At 45.6% G+C, this 19,058-nt stretch overlaps 1 protein-coding gene across 2 annotated transcripts in view; it reads right to left on the bottom strand.

Annotated features, from left to right (window-relative positions):
• Nucleotides 1-19,058, bottom strand: part of CENPT (centromere protein T) — an 834,768-nt gene that overhangs the window by 349,363 nt on the left and 466,347 nt on the right. For both annotated transcript variants that reach the window (XM_069217597.1, XM_069217596.1), the window contains exon 10: nt 12,217-12,289. In XM_069217597.1, the coding sequence (XP_069073698.1) occupies nt 12,217-12,289 (73 nt within the window). The remainder of the gene's footprint in view (nt 1-12,216; nt 12,290-19,058) is intronic.

The following is a 19,058-nucleotide window of genomic DNA, read 5'->3' as shown; positions in this document are numbered from 1 at the left end:
GTGCACAATTATTTCCATCAACTTTACCCATGCATTTGGATCTCTGTGTAACCCGTCCCTTCACCGAGAACTCCTGATAGAGGTGAGTGTACATTTGAGCTTTTTGATAAAAAAACATTATAGAGCTTGGCTCACTTTAACCCTTTGGTTTTAACTACAAATTGCAATTTTGGTTGTACATAGACAAAGAGCTCAAACAGGCACAACTTTTTTTACGAAACTGTAGATTGAGATGAGGTTATCTCTTTTCTTCTGCTGTTCTGCTAAAAAGTCTTTAAAAATAATCAGTTCCTGTACGTCTAGCAGCTTACCTAGAGAAAGCACTCATTTCATTATTTGCATTTTGAATGTGCTATTTTTAGTCAACATATGCTACAACTGAACAAGTTATTTACATTTAGTAGCATTCTTTCTGGTGAATACTCTATCCATTCACCCATCAGATTATTCAACCTTGGAACACCTCCCAGGTGCCAAACTGGAATCGAATAACTTTCTCCACATCGGTGCTCCTGTGTGCTACATGGTGGCATTGTGCAGCTCCACACTGCCCCAAAAGTGATGGAGCAGAGTCACATATAACATCACCCCTGTGCCCAGATATCAGCTTCTTGGCTTTAATCTTTCGGAGCCCTCAGACAAGACTGCACACAATTGTTGGTAGCAGTGTGCTAATACTAACTTGTGACCTTTTAGATGTTGAAATAATTCCACTCAAGGAGCAGGATGGTGAGACGGAGGTAAGAAAGCTGTAGTTAGACTTCCACCAGAAAATGTTACAAAATCCTTCTTTTAGAATTTGTACCAAAACTGTGCCTCCCAAGGTGGAGTATCTGTGGAGAGGACTCAAACCAAATAGTCTTGCATCACTGAGTGGCTGAAATGTCCTTCCCACTGGACCAGACTGTCAAGGCAGCAGTGCTTTGTGAATGTAAGCAAAGACGCTCCCCATTACAGTCTTGCAGATGTCACTGACAGGCACTCTTCCTCCCAATGCAGTGTTAGCAGCTCTAGCCATGGGGAAATGGACTCTCAGACTTCAGAGGCTGCTTCTAAGACAGTGCGTTGCAGATCTTAATGCAGAGGACTATCCAGCTCAATAAGGTCCACACCTGCACAGCCTTCCCTTTCTTTGCTCAAGATAACGCTACAAAAAGCTGATTATCTACTTGATGGTCCTTGGTACAATCAATGTAAAAATTCAAAGTCTTTTACGGCCTCACCTCCTCTTTCAAGGAGTGAGGGGGAGCAAAGAATGCTGGTAGAGTGATGGATTGCCCAACGTGGAAGAGAGTCATGAATTTCGGTAAAAAGGTCACCCTAGTCCCAAACACCAATTTGTCTGGAAAAAAGTGGAGTAAGGTGGATACACCGCAAGTTCACTCACACAATAAGCGGACAATCCTAATGATCAAGCCAGTCTTTAAAGTCAGGAAATACAGTGAGGATGGCTGCTCCAGTAAAGGCAGAAATGCTAGAAGGGCTGACAAATAACCTTTAATAGCATCCACTCCAAGTCTCTGCCCTTCCAAAGATAAAATAAAAAAATGGACATCGAACAACTTTGCTTGAATGGGGTCAGTCTGTTACGACTCGGTCGTCCCATTTCTAGGGGAAGCTGTAAGGGGACTGTCGGAAGCCTGGGAATCACCTTGAACACTATATTATTATCTAGAGTCCCTTGCTGATTCCTGTTTGTTTCTCTTTTCGCCATGGTATACTTGTGTAGTACTACATTTGCTTCCTGGTACTGCAAATCCCATAATGCACAGCCTGGTAGTCAGGGAGGCCTGGATTCAGTTTCCCATTGTTTTCTATGTGAAAAGTCCAGTTGCTCCTTTTCACCGGATCCTCTCCTCCAGGACTTGCAAGTGTCTGAAACTACACACACCTGAGACCTCTCCTGTGCAGCCCAGCTTGGAACTGCTTAGAAGCAGCCATTTCCTCAAGATCCCCGTTGTGCATTGGAGTTCGATTCCTTTGTGTTACAGGCCCCTTATCGGATGGTGTTCCAGTTTTGTTCCAGCTTGAACCTGTTTCCTGTTTCTCTGCCCTGCTCCTGATTGTTCCAGCCAGAGTCTGCTCCCTATCTCTTAGCCTTGTACCTGTTTGTTTCTTCCAGAGCCTGCTCCCTGTTTCTCTGTTCTGCTCCTGCCTGAACCTGCTGTCTGTTTCCCAGTCCTGTTTGCTGCTTATTCCTACTCCCTGTATTCCAGCCCTGTCCTTGCCTGTTCCAACCAGAGCCTGCTCTCTGTTTCCCAATTCTGTCTCTGTTTGTTCCAACCAGAGGTTTGCACCCTGTTTTCCAATCCTAGTCCTGCCTTTGCTTCAGCCTGAGCCTGTTCCCAGTTCTTGCCTCTGCCTCTTAGTTCGTTCCCTTCTGTTTCCGTTTCCTCTTGGTATTTGTGTCTGGTAAATGTTCTATCAGTCTTCACCAGTGTATAAGTGTCCTCCTTTGTACTGGGGTTGGCTCCTAGGTTCCAGGAGGCAATTCCAGCCCCCATCCTGGTCTAGTGTTATACGTTGTCTTTTGTGCCTAACAGTGACAGTGTGCTAATGCTGTTTTCTCAGGAATCGCCACTGTGTTTCCAGCTGGACCCATAAGAGCGTGTCTTGTGTATGTAAGTACTATCCTTGTTTGTGCTCTAGGGTCCAGAGACAGAATCACTTCTGCTGCCTCCTTTCTATAGGGCTGGCAGGGTGACTATCTGTAAGAGCAACCTGCACAGAGGCATTGACATTCCCTATCACTGTGGGAGGTTCTGCGCCTTACTATGTGTACAACCCCAGTGTGATTGTCCATTAGTAATCTGTTTCCTGTTTGTTCACACAAGGGTTGCTCTGCTTTTACTTTCCTGTGCCTGTCCGTAGCTGTCCTTTCTGTGTATGCCTTTAGCTGCTCTTCTGCCCCAGTATACTACCTCTTTAGGATATTCGGTGACCTCAAGGGGTGTCCCAACCAGAGTCCTGATCAGACTCGTTCAACACCGTGACACAGTCATGCAAACACCACCGCAAGTCAAACATTTTTCCCAGCTTTGGTATAAATAGAAATCGTAGAAGGGTGCCTTGCGGTAAGGTTGACATACACCACTACAAGTAGCAGTTCAAACGCAGTCAATTGACGCTGCTTAGTCTCCATGCAAATATACTTAGAATGCACAGATTCAGGTGAGGACCCTGCCTGTTGCTGAGACTCGACATCTGAAGTGGCAGCCTGATGAGAGGACAGATGAATGGCTGGGTACCACAGACTCCTGGCCCAATCTGTAGGAGGCTCGCCCGGTTGGTAGTGGGTAACTTGGGTACTTACACCTTATACCAGGTCCAGTTATCCCTCATTAGTGAAGTAGTAGTTTTCTAGCAGCTTAGGCTGATAGAGGTAGCTACAGCAGAGCAGCTTAGACTGAACTAAGAGACATGCAAAGCTCATGCAATACCACTTATAGTTACACAGTACTTATACACAAGTAAAGACAATACTCAGTGTTAACAAAAATAAAGGTATTTATTTGGGTGACAGTACCAAAAATATCTTAGAGACAATACCCCTTCTGGAGGTAAGTATTATACACAATATATACACTAGACACCAAAGTTAGACAAGTAAATAGTCATAGAAGAATGCAAACAATAGGGAATTCTATAATATGCAATGGGATAAAATAGGTCTAGAGGCAACACAAACCATATATTAAGAAAGTGGAATGCGAATCACAAATTCCCCCCTAGACAAGTGTAGTGTGTGCAGAATCGCTGGGAGAGTAAGAATACAGTAAAGGTAAGTAAATTACCCCATCCCAGAGCCCAGAAAAGCAGGAGTAAAGTACTGCAGGTTTCCTTAGGAAACACTAAACCTCGTGATTGGGATTATGCAGTAACCAACCAAGTCTGCAAACAACAACTGCTGGATTCCTGGACCTGAAGACCTGCAAAAGAAGGGGACCAAGTCCAGAAGTCGAAAGAAGTTCCAGGAAGGACCGGAGCCCCTGCCAACCCAGAAGAGGGTGCAAAAGAAGAGTCCCCGGTTAGTCGAAGACTGCAGGAGTGCACCCTAGGAGGATGCCAGCGAGTTCCTGCGTGATTCAAAGTATGTCCCACGACGTGAAGATGGATGCAGGCGTGATTTCGTGTTGGAAGTCGCCAACAAACCTTGGTTACAACAAATATGCATTTTACGGCAAAATGGTGCGGGCTGGACCCAGGAGGGACCTGGGGGCCTCAACTCTGTGTGAGGAGGAAGAGGGGGCTCTCAGCACTTCAGAGAGCTCCCAGGATGCCAGGCAGCACCCCCGGGAGTCCCAGGACATGGGGACAAAGGAGGTGCAAAACACGGTTGGTGCAGCACAACAAAGGAAAGTCCCACGCCGCTGGAGAACAACTCAGCGAGTTGAGCGTCGCAGGATGGAGTGCTGGAGACCTGGGCCAGGCTGTGCAAGAAGGAATTTTGCAAACAGTGCACAGAGGCCTCAGGAGGTGAGGAAAACACAGTAGACATTGGTACCGTCGCTCTCGGGGAAGGCAAGGTTTTACCACCTCCAAATTGCGTCAGCAGAACCTCAGGACAATCTATGTCGATGGGGCCCAACCTCTTTGTCCTTTGGAGCACGCTTGTCGGTATGAGAGGAGTCCAAGGGTACCGGTCGTCGTCTTAGGGGGTGCCTGCTGGAGATTTCTTCAGTCCTTCTGGTGCAGGGTGAAGACAGGGAGTCCTCGGAGCGTGCACATTGTGGAAACTGTTGAAGTTGCTAGCTGAAGTTGCAGAGGAAAAGTATCCCTTGTAGATACTTTGTTGCTGTTACAGCGGTTCCTGGAGCAGGCTGCAGTTGATTCGAGGTCAGAAGATGATGAAGTAGTTGCAGAGGATTCCTGAAGGAAACTTGCAAGCAGAATCTGAAGAGAACCCACAGGAGAGACCCTAAATAACCCTGAGAGGGGGATAGGCTACCCTATCAGGCATGGACCTATCAGGAGGGTTCTCCGACGTCTGGGCACCACCCTAGGGTGGTGATGGACAGGGGAGTGGTCACTCCCCTTTCGTTTGTCCAGTTTCGCACCAGAGCAGGGGACAAGGGGTTCCTGAACCTGTGTAGACTGGCTTATGCAAGCAGGGCACCATCTGTGCCCTTCAAAGCATTTCCAGAGGCAGGGGAAGCTACTCCTCCCCAGTCTGTAACACCTATATCCAAACACCCTGCTCTCAGAGGAAATGCTTTGTTCTGGCTTCCTGGGACTGGGCTGCCCAGACCCCAGGAGGGCAGAACCCTGTCTGTGAGGTGGCAGCAGATGAAGCTGCAGTACAAACCTCAGAGAGCTGGTTTGACAGTACTGGGGGTCCATGGTGGAGCACCAGGATGCATGGAATTGGCTCCCCAATACCAGATTTGGAATGGGGGACGATTCCATGATCTTAGACATGTTACATGGCCATATTCGGAGTTACCGTTGTGAAGCGACATATAGGTATTGACCTATATGTAGTGAACGCGTGTAATGGCATCCTCACACTCACAAAGTCCCGGGAAATGGCCCTGAACTATGTGGGGGCACCTTTGCTAGTGCAAGGGTGGCCTCACACTTAGTAACTTTGCACATAACCTTCAGCAAGTGAAGGTTAGACATATAGGTGACTTATAAGTTACTTAAGTGCATTGAAAATGGCTGTGAAATAACGTGTGCGTTATTTCACACAGACTGCTATGACAGGCCTGTTCAAGGGTTTGTCTGAGCTCCCTTTGGGTGGCAGAAGAAATGTGGCAGCCCATATGGATCTCCTGGAACCCCAATGCCCTGGGTACCTAGTACTAGGGACTTATAAGGGGGGGTCCAGTGTGCCAATTGGTATATGAAGTCACTAGCCTACAGTGAAACTTTTAAAGCAGAGAGAGCATAGGCACTGAGGTTCTGATTAGCAGAGCCTCGGTGACACAGTCAAGCACTACTGACAACACACACATTAGGCCACGAACTACGAGCACTGGGGTCCTGGCTAGCATGATCCCAGTGATACAGTAAAAACACACTGACATACACTCACAAACAGGCCAAAAGTGGGGGTAACCATGCTAGAAAGAGGCTACTTTGTCACACAATCCAAATCCACTAATGTGATTTGGGCCTGGTCGTCCTTATCTTTTTCAGAAGCAGGGGCAAGAGAGGCAGGGGCTGAAATGCCTACTGGAGTCTAGTGTTTCATTCCAGCCACAATGAATTCCCTACCAAGAGGTCTTGAGGAAATGTCAATACATAAATCTTTTTTTGATTTCAAAAATTTTTTCAAAATTTTAATCAACACATACGGTCACAAAAGGACTTAGCCATAGTATCCACTGTAGAAAGATGCTTTCTGTCACAAAAGAATATAGTGGCCACTAGTGATTTGCCAGATGCTGGCTGCTCAGTTTGTTTGCTCTGGCATTCAGGGACCCTTCAAGGTAGGTTCGCAACCAGGAAAATACCTTGGCACTCCTATATCTTCCAGAGGCAAAGTTTTTCCTAACACATGACCTAGGACCCAAAGCCACCGTGCTTGTTAGTGTATCACAGCACAGTGGTACTGTCTATGAGAAACTGCACCGGCCTCCTTGACACATGCAAAAAGGCCTTCAGAGCAACACGAATGGCCTCCAATTCAAGTAGATTGATGAAGGAGACTAAAGGCCATGAATATCATCCTCCCCCAGATCATCTCCCCAATCCAGTAGGAACATGACTGTCACCACCATCAGAGCTCTAGGTGTAGAAGAGAAAGGGGCCTCCCACTGGACTAGTTGTTTTCGAGCTGCCACCACTGAAAACCTATAGCCACCTCATCCAAGACTTGGATGGCACTGGCTAGACTGTCTTGATGTTAGGCCCACTGGAGCTTCAAATTTCATTGGAGAGCACACATGTGGCAGCTGGCATAGCTGACAAAAGAGCATGCAGAAGGCTAAAAAGAACTGCTCTCATCGTGATTCAGGACAAAGTCTGAAACTTCAGGATCACAGCCCAAATGTCCTGTACTCATTGCAATTGATGGGGAAGCCATCAACTCCACTGTGTCCAGAACTACCTAAATTAACGAAAGCTTCACCACAATCGTCAGGTGGGACTTTGGCTTGCTGACAGTGAACCTCAACGGTGGAAGGATGTTTGCACTCGTATGGATGTGGTACACAACCAATTGCGGCGAACCTGCCTTTAACAGCTAGTTCCTGAGGTATAGAAATACTGGCCTCCTTCAGCTTTGAAAATAGGCAACGACCATCACAATTACTTTCATGAACGCCTGAATGGTGCTGGTGAGGCTTAAGAGCACAGAAAACTGAAAATGCTCTTGACCAACCTTGAACCTCAGATAATATCTGCAGTGTTACAGGACAGGTATAGGAACACACACATACTTCAGTTCTAAGGGAACCAACCAGTCACTCGGGCGTAGAGCACACAAGATCTGGGCATGCGTGAGTATTTTGAATGAGTCCATCTGCAAAAAGGCATTCAGAGGCTGAATGTTTAGAGTGGGCAGGAGGCCCCCATCCTTCTTTGGAACGAGGAAATAGCAGGAGTAGCAACACCCTCCCTATTTCCAAATCTGGCATACTCTTGTTATCACCCTTGGAGAGCAACAACTCCACCTCCTGCAACAGAATAGACAGACGGTCATCAGAAATGTTCTCTTCTTTAGGAGGAATTGCAGGCAGGCCAGAAAAGGTAGGGCATAGCCATTTGAGCAGTCTTTAAGGCCCATCTGTCTGCATCTGGTTGGGCATGAACCAATAAGGGCAAACTACATTGGTTTGGTGGCTGTTGTAGAAGAAAAATTGGAGGATGGGTGCCCTTGCTGGCGTGTACACTGCCTGCTAGACCTAAATCTATGGTCTTGAAAGGACTGAAGTGCCTGCTGCACTGGTTGAGAAAGCTAACTTGGTCTATACCCAAGACCTCTGGAATAGTCTCTAAACTTTCTAAACTGATGCCAAAAGTGTGTGGGTGGGATCAACAGTCCCAAGGAGTGGACCATAGCTCTGCTATGCTGAAAGCCCTAGAATGCACACACTGCCTTCACACCGAAAAGGAGGTATCCTTTAAAAGGCATATGAAAGAACAAGGCTTTTTCATCGATGGTAAATCCTCTGGAACACATCCATGTATGTCGATAAAGGACAACATTAGTATTGACAGGCCTCCCCAAGTGATCTATAGTTTTCAGACCTGCAGCAATTACACATTTGTCTGCTTCTTGTCAATCATGGATTGGCAGGGTCAAGGAGGTCATAAGGGCTTCCGGGTCCACATGCAAAATCTTGCTGGCCTTGTCCCCAAATGGCATGGGAATAACAGCCCATTAAGCACACAGCACTGATGGAGTGTAGTGCTTGACTGTCCAAAAAAAACATTTGCTTGCCCAAAGCATCAATCATCTTAGATTCCCTATTCGGAGAAGTGATGGAAAATTAGTTTGGGTGTATGTTACTGGTCGAGGCATTAGGTGTTTGAGAAGAAAATCTGAGTAGCCAGAAGTTGGTCTAATAACGCCTGGTCACCTGCCTATTCACAGACTGGCAAGAACAAAGCTTCAACCAAGTGGTCATCTAAGTATCAGTAAAGGCATCAGTAAAAGGAAGTAAGGGCTCAACTGAGTGGAGCAGCAACTTGAGTGCCTTGGCTGCCTAACAAACAACCACTGCAAATGAAGCACTCAACTTCTTCGATGGTTTAAGTGGCAGGACAAGCTAAGACAAGGTGTCTAGCAAACTGCCACTTTGTAGATCAATGTACAAAGCATCATTAGAATAGTGAAGGGGGAGCATGGCATCATTATTCTGTGGTGCCCACTGCACTAGTATAGGATCAGAGTCAGAATTAAAGAGATAATAGAGCCTCTGCTCGTAGGTGTGAAGTGACAGAGACAATGGGCTTGAATGACTGACTGTGCTTTTGCTATTTTGTAGCACAACGTTAGTCAGGTTCAAGTCAAAGTTAGCTAGAGCTCAGTCATTTGCATTGTATCATCCTCTGGCATCAGTGGTGTCGCCACACGCCTCTGGGTAGAGAAGAGTGGTGTGTACATCTGGGAAGGAGAACAGTGTCGGTATGAGCCCGGTAATGGGTCCCAGTGGGGCAGACAGTGCTGGGGATGGACTCATCGGCAGTGACCCAGCTGGAGGCCCTTGCCATCTTACAGGGCCCAAAGATTCACAAAAGGGAGCTCCTTGAAGACTTCGATCTACTGCAGGGGTCAACAATAGTCCAGGAAATTCAGGGTGCGTCAGGACCAGCTGAAGAATATATTCCGTGGCTGGAGACCTCAAAAAGGTGCAACTGACATTGTGATGTGCTTGCTCCTCCTTGCAGAGTGCTAGGTTCATATGCTTGGACTTTGAATTGGAGGATTTTGAGTACCAAGTTGGGTGGTTGCAGGATCAGTCTCAGGACAGGAGCCAAGTCTCCACCAGTGACTTGGAGAGTGAGCAAGACCCATGAAAATTGTATAACTTCTTGTGTCTGGCATCACTGAGCTTTGCCTCCCAATCTCAGACTGCCTTGGGGTCCACCTGTTGCTGGACTTAGATTTGTGTCCCAAACTCGACCCCGAAGACACACTCTGTGAGCAATCCGGCATAGACATCTGCTTCCTGCAGTGGCTGCATGGCTTGAGATCAGACGTTTTGGGTGGGGACACTGCTCCCTATCACAATACCAGGGGAGTCGGCGCGGACCTGTATGACATCACCTAGTAGCATGAGGGAGCACTGCTATGGGGAAAGTTAATCAGATGCAGCATGGCACATAAGGTGAGAACTCTGCGGTTATAAGAGTCCATCAGAAGTATGATCATTGATTACACATTAGGATGGATTCTAGCATGCTAAACTACTGTCATCATATCACAGTACCTTATTCATTTCTGTACAGCACTGAGCTGGGTAGAGAAGCTAATTTAGCCAACCTCCACATCAGAGTGAAAGAAGACCAGTTGACAAAACTCAGATGACATGCAATGGGGTTCTGCCTATTTAACATCTAGTAAGTACTATTTCCTATGCCAAAGCCACAATGTTCCATTCAATTTCACATAAAATTATAGTCACAGCAATAAATAAAAGAAATAATTAGTGTAAAAGACTTTAAGGTCCGCTACATATGAACCATGTTCGGCTGAAAGTCTGCTACCCTCTAAAGGAGTCCTTATAGGTTTGAGACTTGTAAATACAATTAAAGCCTAAAATATGCTTTTGAAATCAGAGACAGAGGCCCACTGCTACTGAGAGCACTTAAGAGTCTACTACAAGAGAAAAACTGCAGCTAAGAGCATTATGCCAAGGTATCCTCCATATGAGTTACACCATCAAACTGAACATTTCTTTAAGACGGGTGGACTAAATTAGATTTTTGCTCCTGTTAAAGGGGGCTTATGTTTTATGAGCCCTTAGCTTCTTCGGACCTAGAGCTGTCCAAATCACAAACAAGCACTGGAAAAGCCAGTTGTTTTGGCTCTTGTAAAGTGCTACATTTTTCTCAAGCTTCGTTAAGACACAGAACAGGTCACACACATCAATATTAGAAGTGCAAGCTTCCCTTGTGTACACAGAAGGGCATCAACAATGAAAGCTCACACAAAAAGACAAACATGACAGCAGCAGCGCAAGCTTTGAAAACAAGCTTTAAGCTCTGGGCGAGGCATCTCCAATGAGTAGCTCATGTGCTACTGGTAGCTCACCAGCTACCTGCAAGCAGCTCTACTTTGTTCAACCCAGCCTAGTAAATCAGAAACTTTGCTTGGTTGAGTTAATATATCTGTACCAAAAATGCAAAGTATTTATTTGAGTTGAAAATGTAAGCATTTTCACAACGCTTTAGCTGATGTTTGGAGAAAACTAGTTAATTTTCCACAATACATTGAAAGCTGATATTGACAGACCAATCATCCAGAGCTTTAGAGACTTATTACTAATACTATTGCCTTGATACCAAGGGCACTGCCGCTATTGCAGTTGCGTATTAACCAATTCCCCACTTTCAAAGGCTTGTTTTTTACATTGCTGCAAGCAGCCCTGCCTGATGAACTGAGGCAAACACTGCTTGCGAGCTTGCATATGGTGGCCACGAGTATAATCATGCTCTGATAACATCACCATTACAACAGTAATAACATTAGTAGCTCAGGATAAATTTCATTGAACATAAGTAGCCCTTATTACAGACAAGGTTGGAGACCTCTGTTCTAGATCCATTTAAGGCACCTCTCTCTGCAGTAGAAACATGCCAAACCAGCAGCCTATGTTTTGCCCTATTCATCCAAGTGATGTCCTACTTACCCAAAACACCATCTTCCTCTAATCTGGGTTAATTTATTGCATGATAATGTAATTCAGTTTTACTAACTTAGTAAAATAAATTAGTGTGTTTCAGGACTTGCTTCAGACCTGTCTGTTCAGCATGCAGGGTATATGTTTAAATTAAATCAGGCAGGTGGGGGAGGGGAGGGTTCTCTCCCAAAGAACATATACAGCAAGGGTGTCCAGAGGAGGACAATGTGTCCTCACAAAATATGTGGATACAGCATGGGGACTGGCAAACATGGAGTGGGATCTCATGCACATGTAACAAAGACTATACTGCTATACAGTAACGAGAATAGATAGTGTTGACTGTAGTCGTGAAGGTACAGAATAAGTCATGGTTTTATTGTGCGTATTACATTATGCCTGCATCTTTACTCACAGGGAAGGAAAGGTGGCTTTTTATAAACACCTTTATGACCCTCTCCTTGACTATCAATGATGTCTGTGATTTACAGAGCTTTGCAAACATTAATACATCCAAAAACTCAAAGCGAAAGCACACAGACGTTGCACAAAGATTAAGTGGAGAACTTGCAGCAGAGTTAGTTGTGCTTATATTTGAAATGTGTCCACCAATGGAAAACAGGGATATGGAGTAGCTAAATAATGTGCAAAAAATAGCGTTTGCTTGGTGTTGCTGGAACACCACAATGCTAAATCAGAACAAAAAAAAGAACACTCAGATATAGCCTTGCTTGGCAGGTGATGCATTAACAATAGACTAACAGACCTTGAAGGCTTGTTACATTACCAACCTAGTACAAGGAACTCATCCTGCCTGCAGTTCCTCAACCTCATAGGTTGAACGTCTCATTGACCAAGGAAAGGAAAAAATATCAACAGCAGCACAAAAAAAAAAAAATACACCAAACAAATATATTGTTACCTCGTCATTGCAGATTGATTAGTTGGTGCAGAACTACTCATACCGAGTTCTTCTTGTGTTCCCCCGTCTCCCCCTAAAAGAAAACAGCAAAGGCAAGGTATATGAATCATAACTGAAATACTCAGCCTTTTTACATGTCTCTACATGTCATGTTTTACAGATTAGTGGCCCCTCCCAATCTTCCCCAAGTCCTAGCCCAAAGGAATAGGGGTCATGGTCTTACTTTGATGAAATGGCTCCAGTCAGTGCTGGAGTCTGTGTCGGATTACTCCCATGCGGATATGGGTCGGATTTGAGGCTGAGAATGGGGGCGGCGCCAGGGACATCAGCAGCAGGGCCTGTGCCGGGGAAGGGATGAGGTGGCTCGAATGGCGTTGGTCCGGATGCGTCCATAGATCCAAGAGGCATGACAGGCACTAAGGGACAAACTCACTGGAGAAAGACCAGTAGGGCCCCCTCCCAAATTCACAGTGCCAAATGGCTAACCAGCAGGGACAGGCCACCCAAGTGAAGGGCATGGCCTCATAAAACTCACTGAGTTAGGCAGGATTCACTCCAGCAAACCTGGGGGACTGGGGAGAGGGGTGCAGAGATGGCCCAGGCTCAACCACAGAGCCATGACTTTGACTGCTGACGTTCCCTCATCTCGGTGGATGTCTTCCACAGATGGGGTGAAGTCAAAGGCCTCTTCGACTTCTTGTTCTTTTACTCATGGGACTTACCCAAACGCCTTCGACTTCAACAATGACTGGTGGCTCCAAGACCGATCCCGGGACCTTGCTCGCGACCGTGATCGAGACAGTCGCAGGGTTGCATTTCTAGCAGGAAGGAGCTTGAGGGACCGTTTGCTTAAGGCCTTGGGGTGCATTGCACAACAACTGATGCAGATCTTGACATTGTGGTCACACTCAAGACACCAGAGGCAGACATGGTGTGGGTCCGTCACCAACATTTGTCGGTTACAGGCACAACAGGGCGTAAACACAGCCTTCCTCGTGGACATCCCTGCCACATCAGAAGACAAGGTCTCAAAAAATTATTAAACAAAATGTAAAAAAAAAAGTCAGTCAAAAAGTGACTGGGGGTGGCTCTTCTCCGTATCTGAGCTTATTGGTGCGGAAAAAACAAAAGAAGTGACATCAATGCGCTGGGGTGGTAACTACATAGGCACTGCACACATCAGTTCCAGCGCAGATGTTGCCGACGACCTCATAGGGAGCATAACAACGCCACCTCTACTGGAATGCAGGTGTGCTGCTCATGAAAAGATTTCCAAATGCAATCTGACGCCAGGGGATAATTCTAAGGTAAGGAATCTGGTGCTAGAAGTTTCTATCAGATCCTAGGAGTACTATAGGGACCACCTTCCCCTTCCATGAAAAAAAGTCCAACAGGGCTAAAACCTGAGTTCCAACCCATGTGTAACAAGCACCAATGGAAGAAACTGAGGATATCCCCTTTCATGTTGGAGATAAACCATCAAAAAGTGAGCAGACTTGAAACTTTCCCTAAGGAGTGCTATCATAAACAAAAGTAAGAAAAGAATAGGGGGATCTTGCCTCATCCCCATCAAGACTGTGCCTTAATAACCCTTCAAGAGTGTAATGGAGGCAGCCTTCGAGTCCTCTCTCCAAGCACATCCACAGTGGAGGATGTACTGTCCCCAAACATGTGGTAGTCCTGGCCATCCACTCACTCCAAGTGTCCTCCCTTACCCCTGCCCCCCCTTCCTCCCCTTTCATGGTCACACATTACTTTTGGCAGTTAAAACTTAGTGGGACTTCCCAGGTGAGCTTCTCTATCTTCTCAAAGATTGGTTCCTTTGTTTCTTGAGCAGCTTGGGCCACCCTGTAGCTGCCTAATCATGTCCCTTATCCCTCCTATAGTTGTGGAACAGTCCCAGAGGGTCACCTTTACTTCAGTTTTAAACAGTTTCTGACCATTTTCTAGCTTCTGGCCCTACTACATTAACCGAAGGGACATGGGGAGTAGACACTGGTATTATAATTTGTTTCCTACATAGTTTGCGGTGCTATTGCAGCATGTTGCAATTCTTTTATAAATAATTACAAGTGGCAGTAAAAAAAGATAGCAGTTTTAAAAAGCTTTATACAATGACATACCACTAAGCTGTAGGCTGCAGCTATTCATTGACACTGAACAGCCAAGTGGAGAATTACATAAACACGCTATTAGAATTAGCCACAAAGAAAAACAAAGGCTGACATCTTCAAAACAGCGAAATAACTGCATACAGCTGATGCCAAGCCCAATAATTTTATTTTTAGATGTATCCCTTGTCGCAAAGGCACTCTGTCAAGCTTGCGTCTCAATCTTTTCGGTCAGCTGTCATCATCTGTAGTCAAAATCAATAGAGGATTACTGTGCCACTGCCGCAAGGGGAGTAGATGTCCCAGCATTCACCCTGCTTGACTGAATGACTCACAGACCCATCCATGAACAAATAGAGCACAGAACGAGTGGCTCAGCACTCCTGGTTGAATTACTAGTATGTTACTTTTTATGCTCAGCATATTTGTGCTTTGGTTCTCCTAACTGTTAGGCCTTTAACGTACCTTTTAGTTTTCATCAGCAAAGGAATTTATGTCAAAGAAAACGAAATCCTGCAGGTACGATTGACATCTTTCTCAAAAGGCGCTGCAGAGTCATGAATGAAAAAAAATTAGAAGCACATACTCTTCTATGGAGGTGTCTGATTTAGGGTGTGCTATGTTGCCCTTATCCTCCTTGTCAGTTTCACCTCGTACCATTAACACTGTAAGGCTGTATCCCAACTGAGGACTCTACATGTAAAGTTGTTATTGTGGATAAAGAACCACTGCTTCTGTTGGAATAGATACGAGGAGAATTACCTCCGGGCATATGCAGAAGTCTCTAAAAACCAAGAAAAGGAGCACATTCGTACCTACATAAGCCCTTGTTTTGACAGAAAAAAACTGCTTATACTTAGATGTTTTATTTCTGTTCTATCTGCTTTATTTTCTATACTAGTGAGATTAATAGTGGTTGAATATTCCTTAGCACATAAGCCCCTTTTTGCCCCCAAACAATGTACTTTAAGGAGTATGCACCTGAAACAAAACTGTTCCTCAGTCATATAAAGGGCTGGCTGAGCCCCAGTACATTCTCCTCTAGTACATGGAAACTGAACTTACAAGGCCTACAGCATGCAAATGTGACACGCAGAAATTATGACAATCGGAAACAGTTTTCAGGGTCAAGAGCCTCATAGTACAGCTGCAGAGCAGCTAAAAGGGAGGACAGTTAAAAAATGTTAGAAACAAATGAAAGTCTTACAGCAGCATAATAAAGAGAGCAGGAGGAGCCTTATAAATCCAGTTTAGGAAATATTGAAGGCTGATCTAGCAAATAAAATAGGCCAAAGCATCTGACAAGTAACCCTTAACTTTGTCCAAAAAAAGCCTTGCGGGGCCCAAAATAATACAAACAAGGCAAGCGAACAATTTCAGCATCCACCACATCAGAAAGAAGATTGAAGCCTCGGAGTGACTTCACCTCTGTCACCAAGCATGGAGGTGTAGATTTTAGAGCTTCAGGTGCAGAATTCTGCTGGTGAGGACCTCTCCAAGAGGCAGGTAAAAAGGAGGACATTAGCTCAAAGGCAAGAGTTTGGGGTAACAGATGCTTCAAACCCAGCCTTATCAGGATTAGCTGTTATGCGGTCCTGCTAGACTTTTTTCAGCACTCAAAGAATCAAAGGCAGAGGTAAAAAAAATACTGCATGCAGGGTAGGCCAAACTCCCACTGAAGGCACACTGTTTCTCCTAGAGCCCCTCTGGAGGGAAATTTAAGAATGCTAGTTACTGAGAGTTTTCACAAGAGGCAAAAGGTCCATCCAACAGCGTGACAATCCTATGCACACCCTTCAGTATCAGATGCCACTCATGGTAAAAAGAAGAAGCTTGCTTAGTTCATTTGCACTGATGCTATCAGGTTCTACTAGATTAATCATCGAGATCCCGTGCAGTGCTAGCCAGTGTCATAATCTCAACCCATGAACCCTGCATGCTGCAGTACCACATGGCTGTTGTGTTGTCCGTTAGCACTCAGAATTACCTGCCCTTGACTGAAGGCAGAGGTTTCAGAGGGTTTAATTGATAGAGTTCCACCAGAACTCAGAGACCTCCAATTACCAATCATCCTGGTTGCCTCCACAAGCAACAGAATACAACTATTACCATTTAATTTGTTTGCAGCGTTATATAATGCAATCTTGGTGCTAGCATGCTTTAGGTGCGCACCAGATTACATTATACAAGGTCAGGTTCTATTTTTATGCATTGGGAGATTAAATGATATGTTCAGAATCTGAGGATGTTCAGCCAATGCCAGGAATCCAAACTGGTTCCCCATTTGCAGCTCTGACTGCTAGTCAACATCTCACTCTCTGAAGTGTAAAGGAAACCATCTGTCAGAGGTCAGACTGGAATCTATCATCCACCACAGGAAGTCCTTGGTTAAATTGAAGGCGCTAAACTTCTCTGGGATGTTTCCTCCATGTTGAGCCTCTGTAGACAGAAGCACAACTGAAAGGGAACACCTTGGTTAATCAGGAGGACCCATAGGCCAGAAGTGATAGAGTTCCAGTAGGGTAGGGAATATTGTCCTCCACCTCTACCAATCCTAGATACCTGTTACAGAACAGACTAAAGTTGTTCTTCAACCTTAGGCACTGCCTCTACCACAAGCACCATGGAAAGACTGCTCTCATTGCCAGATTGACTGAGATGGTTCCTACAAGTGGTCGGTGACGACCCTAAAGTAACCTTTGAATTTTCATTAATGCTGGTGAATTGGCAGACCGGGTCCAACAATCCCCAGTGAGCAAGCTGCAGCTCTAATGTTTTTGAAACACCCCAGAGCTGTAACATTCTTTTTCTCAAAAAGGTCTGGCCCCACCAAAAGGCATGTTCATTAATGATGACTGGATATCTCCTTAACATCCATCCAAGGCACGTCATCTGATAACGACATTGGAGCCCATTCCACTAGCAATGGTAGTGGCCCGACCGGACTGAGCAATCTATTTAGCAGTTTCTTGTCGTTCTTTGACTGTTTGTGTGAGGCCTTTACACAGGTCTTCATGAAGTGTTTGAACAACCACATGTGCCAGCCAGGTCCGAGGGGGTGAAAGTAAGGCCTAAAAGGCCTGAAGAAAGAGCTTGTACTGTCCAAAGCCTGAAGGCTCCGAGACTCACTTTATGATGCAGCAGCTGGGCAACATTTAGGGTGCCCCATGCAAGTGGATGCCTGTGACACAAGGTTCTACAGAGTGGGATACTGTCTCAAAAACAAAGGGTCACCAGGTGCTGATCTATGGTGCTTATGGGGTTATTGTGGGGTGGCGTGGTGGAAAGGAAAATTGAGGACTGATTCTGGGGAGTTATCTAGGCCACCAGCATTCCTTAAGGCAAAATATAGGCCAGTATCATTATAACAATGGGTAGCAAACCAACAGCCTCCTCTTCATGCTGGTGAGCAGTCTGAAGACCTTGAATGGCATCAGTATCAGGCCTACAAATAAAAAGCAAACTAGCAAACAATAGGGGCACGTTTCTCTACACGTCTGTTGTACTTTTGTTACCACTTAACTTGACACAGGGTGGATTGTGGCCGAAGACCTTTCCAAATCCGGGCCAGAACCAAAATTGGATCAGGAACCAGCAGGCTGCAGCCTGAGGAAGTAGAGACAGAGGAACAACTGGCAAGGACTGCAGAATAGGGGTAGATGCAGAAGCCGGCACCGGAGGTGGAGTCAGCAGATTTCGTCCGGGGCCAGTTGACACCAGGAAAGTGCCTGCTAGTGGAAATTCAACTGGGGGGCTTGTCAGGCCTGTGGGGCAGTGAAGCAAGCCAAAGGAAGCAGGGATAAGTTTGAAGATATGCAGTATGGCTTCTCTAAAGCCTCAACTTGCTGCAGAGTTGACAAGAGCTCAGAGAACATTGTCCCAGCTTCAGCACTGGGTCTGAAGAAGGTATTGAAACCAGAGTCAGGTTTCTGGTACATCTGTGAGCTCTCTCTGGAAAGTAGGAGCAACTTGGATATTGAAGAACCATGTTTCGAGCTTTCTTTCTTGGCCTGTCCCTCAAATTCACCTTCAACTTACTCAATGAGGACGGTCTGAACTGGAAAGGGCCTTGTGATCTGCATCAGGAATTACTCAAATTTCTCTCGTTTGGGGATAACAGTTTGGCTTCCTGCACCCTGATGGCTTTGGGATGCTTCACAGAGCACTTGTTACAGAAGTTGGAGTAATGCCTGGTGCAGAGACACCACATGCAGGCATCATGGAGATCTATAACAGACATCTACTTACAACACCCAAAACATAATTTGAAGCCTTTGAGGGGAGACATCCTTGCACACTGCCAAAATAAGCTGTTAAGTAAAAAGACATGAATAGAATAACTGAAACTAGTAGGAGCAGATCCCTGGGTCTGCATTAATTGGGCACAAAACAGAGGATCTGATGTCAGTGCACAGTAGCGGTGCCTACATGCAGCTCCATGCTCCAAGGAAGAGGATGTGACAGGGGTCAATAGTGCCAACTGATAAGCAGGAAAGAGTATTCAGAGCCAGTCTGGCACCTGAGAAAATTCAAAAGGTGAATAATCTGTAATAATTGTGGCTCAACTGCACCATTACATGAGAGGAATAGTGCTCCCAGAGCAGTCAGGCTTAGATTCAAGCTGCTTGACCTCAACACACTTGCGTCGCTGACACATCAACTAGATCCGGATATCTCGGCTACAGCCTTGTTGCTAGATGAACAGCACACCTTTGACTCACACAAGTGGCT

Source organism: Pleurodeles waltl, chromosome 12, assembly GCF_031143425.1.
Source record: "Pleurodeles waltl isolate 20211129_DDA chromosome 12, aPleWal1.hap1.20221129, whole genome shotgun sequence".
Taxonomy (NCBI): Eukaryota; Metazoa; Chordata; class Amphibia; order Caudata; family Salamandridae; genus Pleurodeles; species Pleurodeles waltl.
The sequence above is the reverse complement of the archived record's forward strand: the minus strand, read 5'-3'. Positions and strand labels throughout refer to the sequence as shown.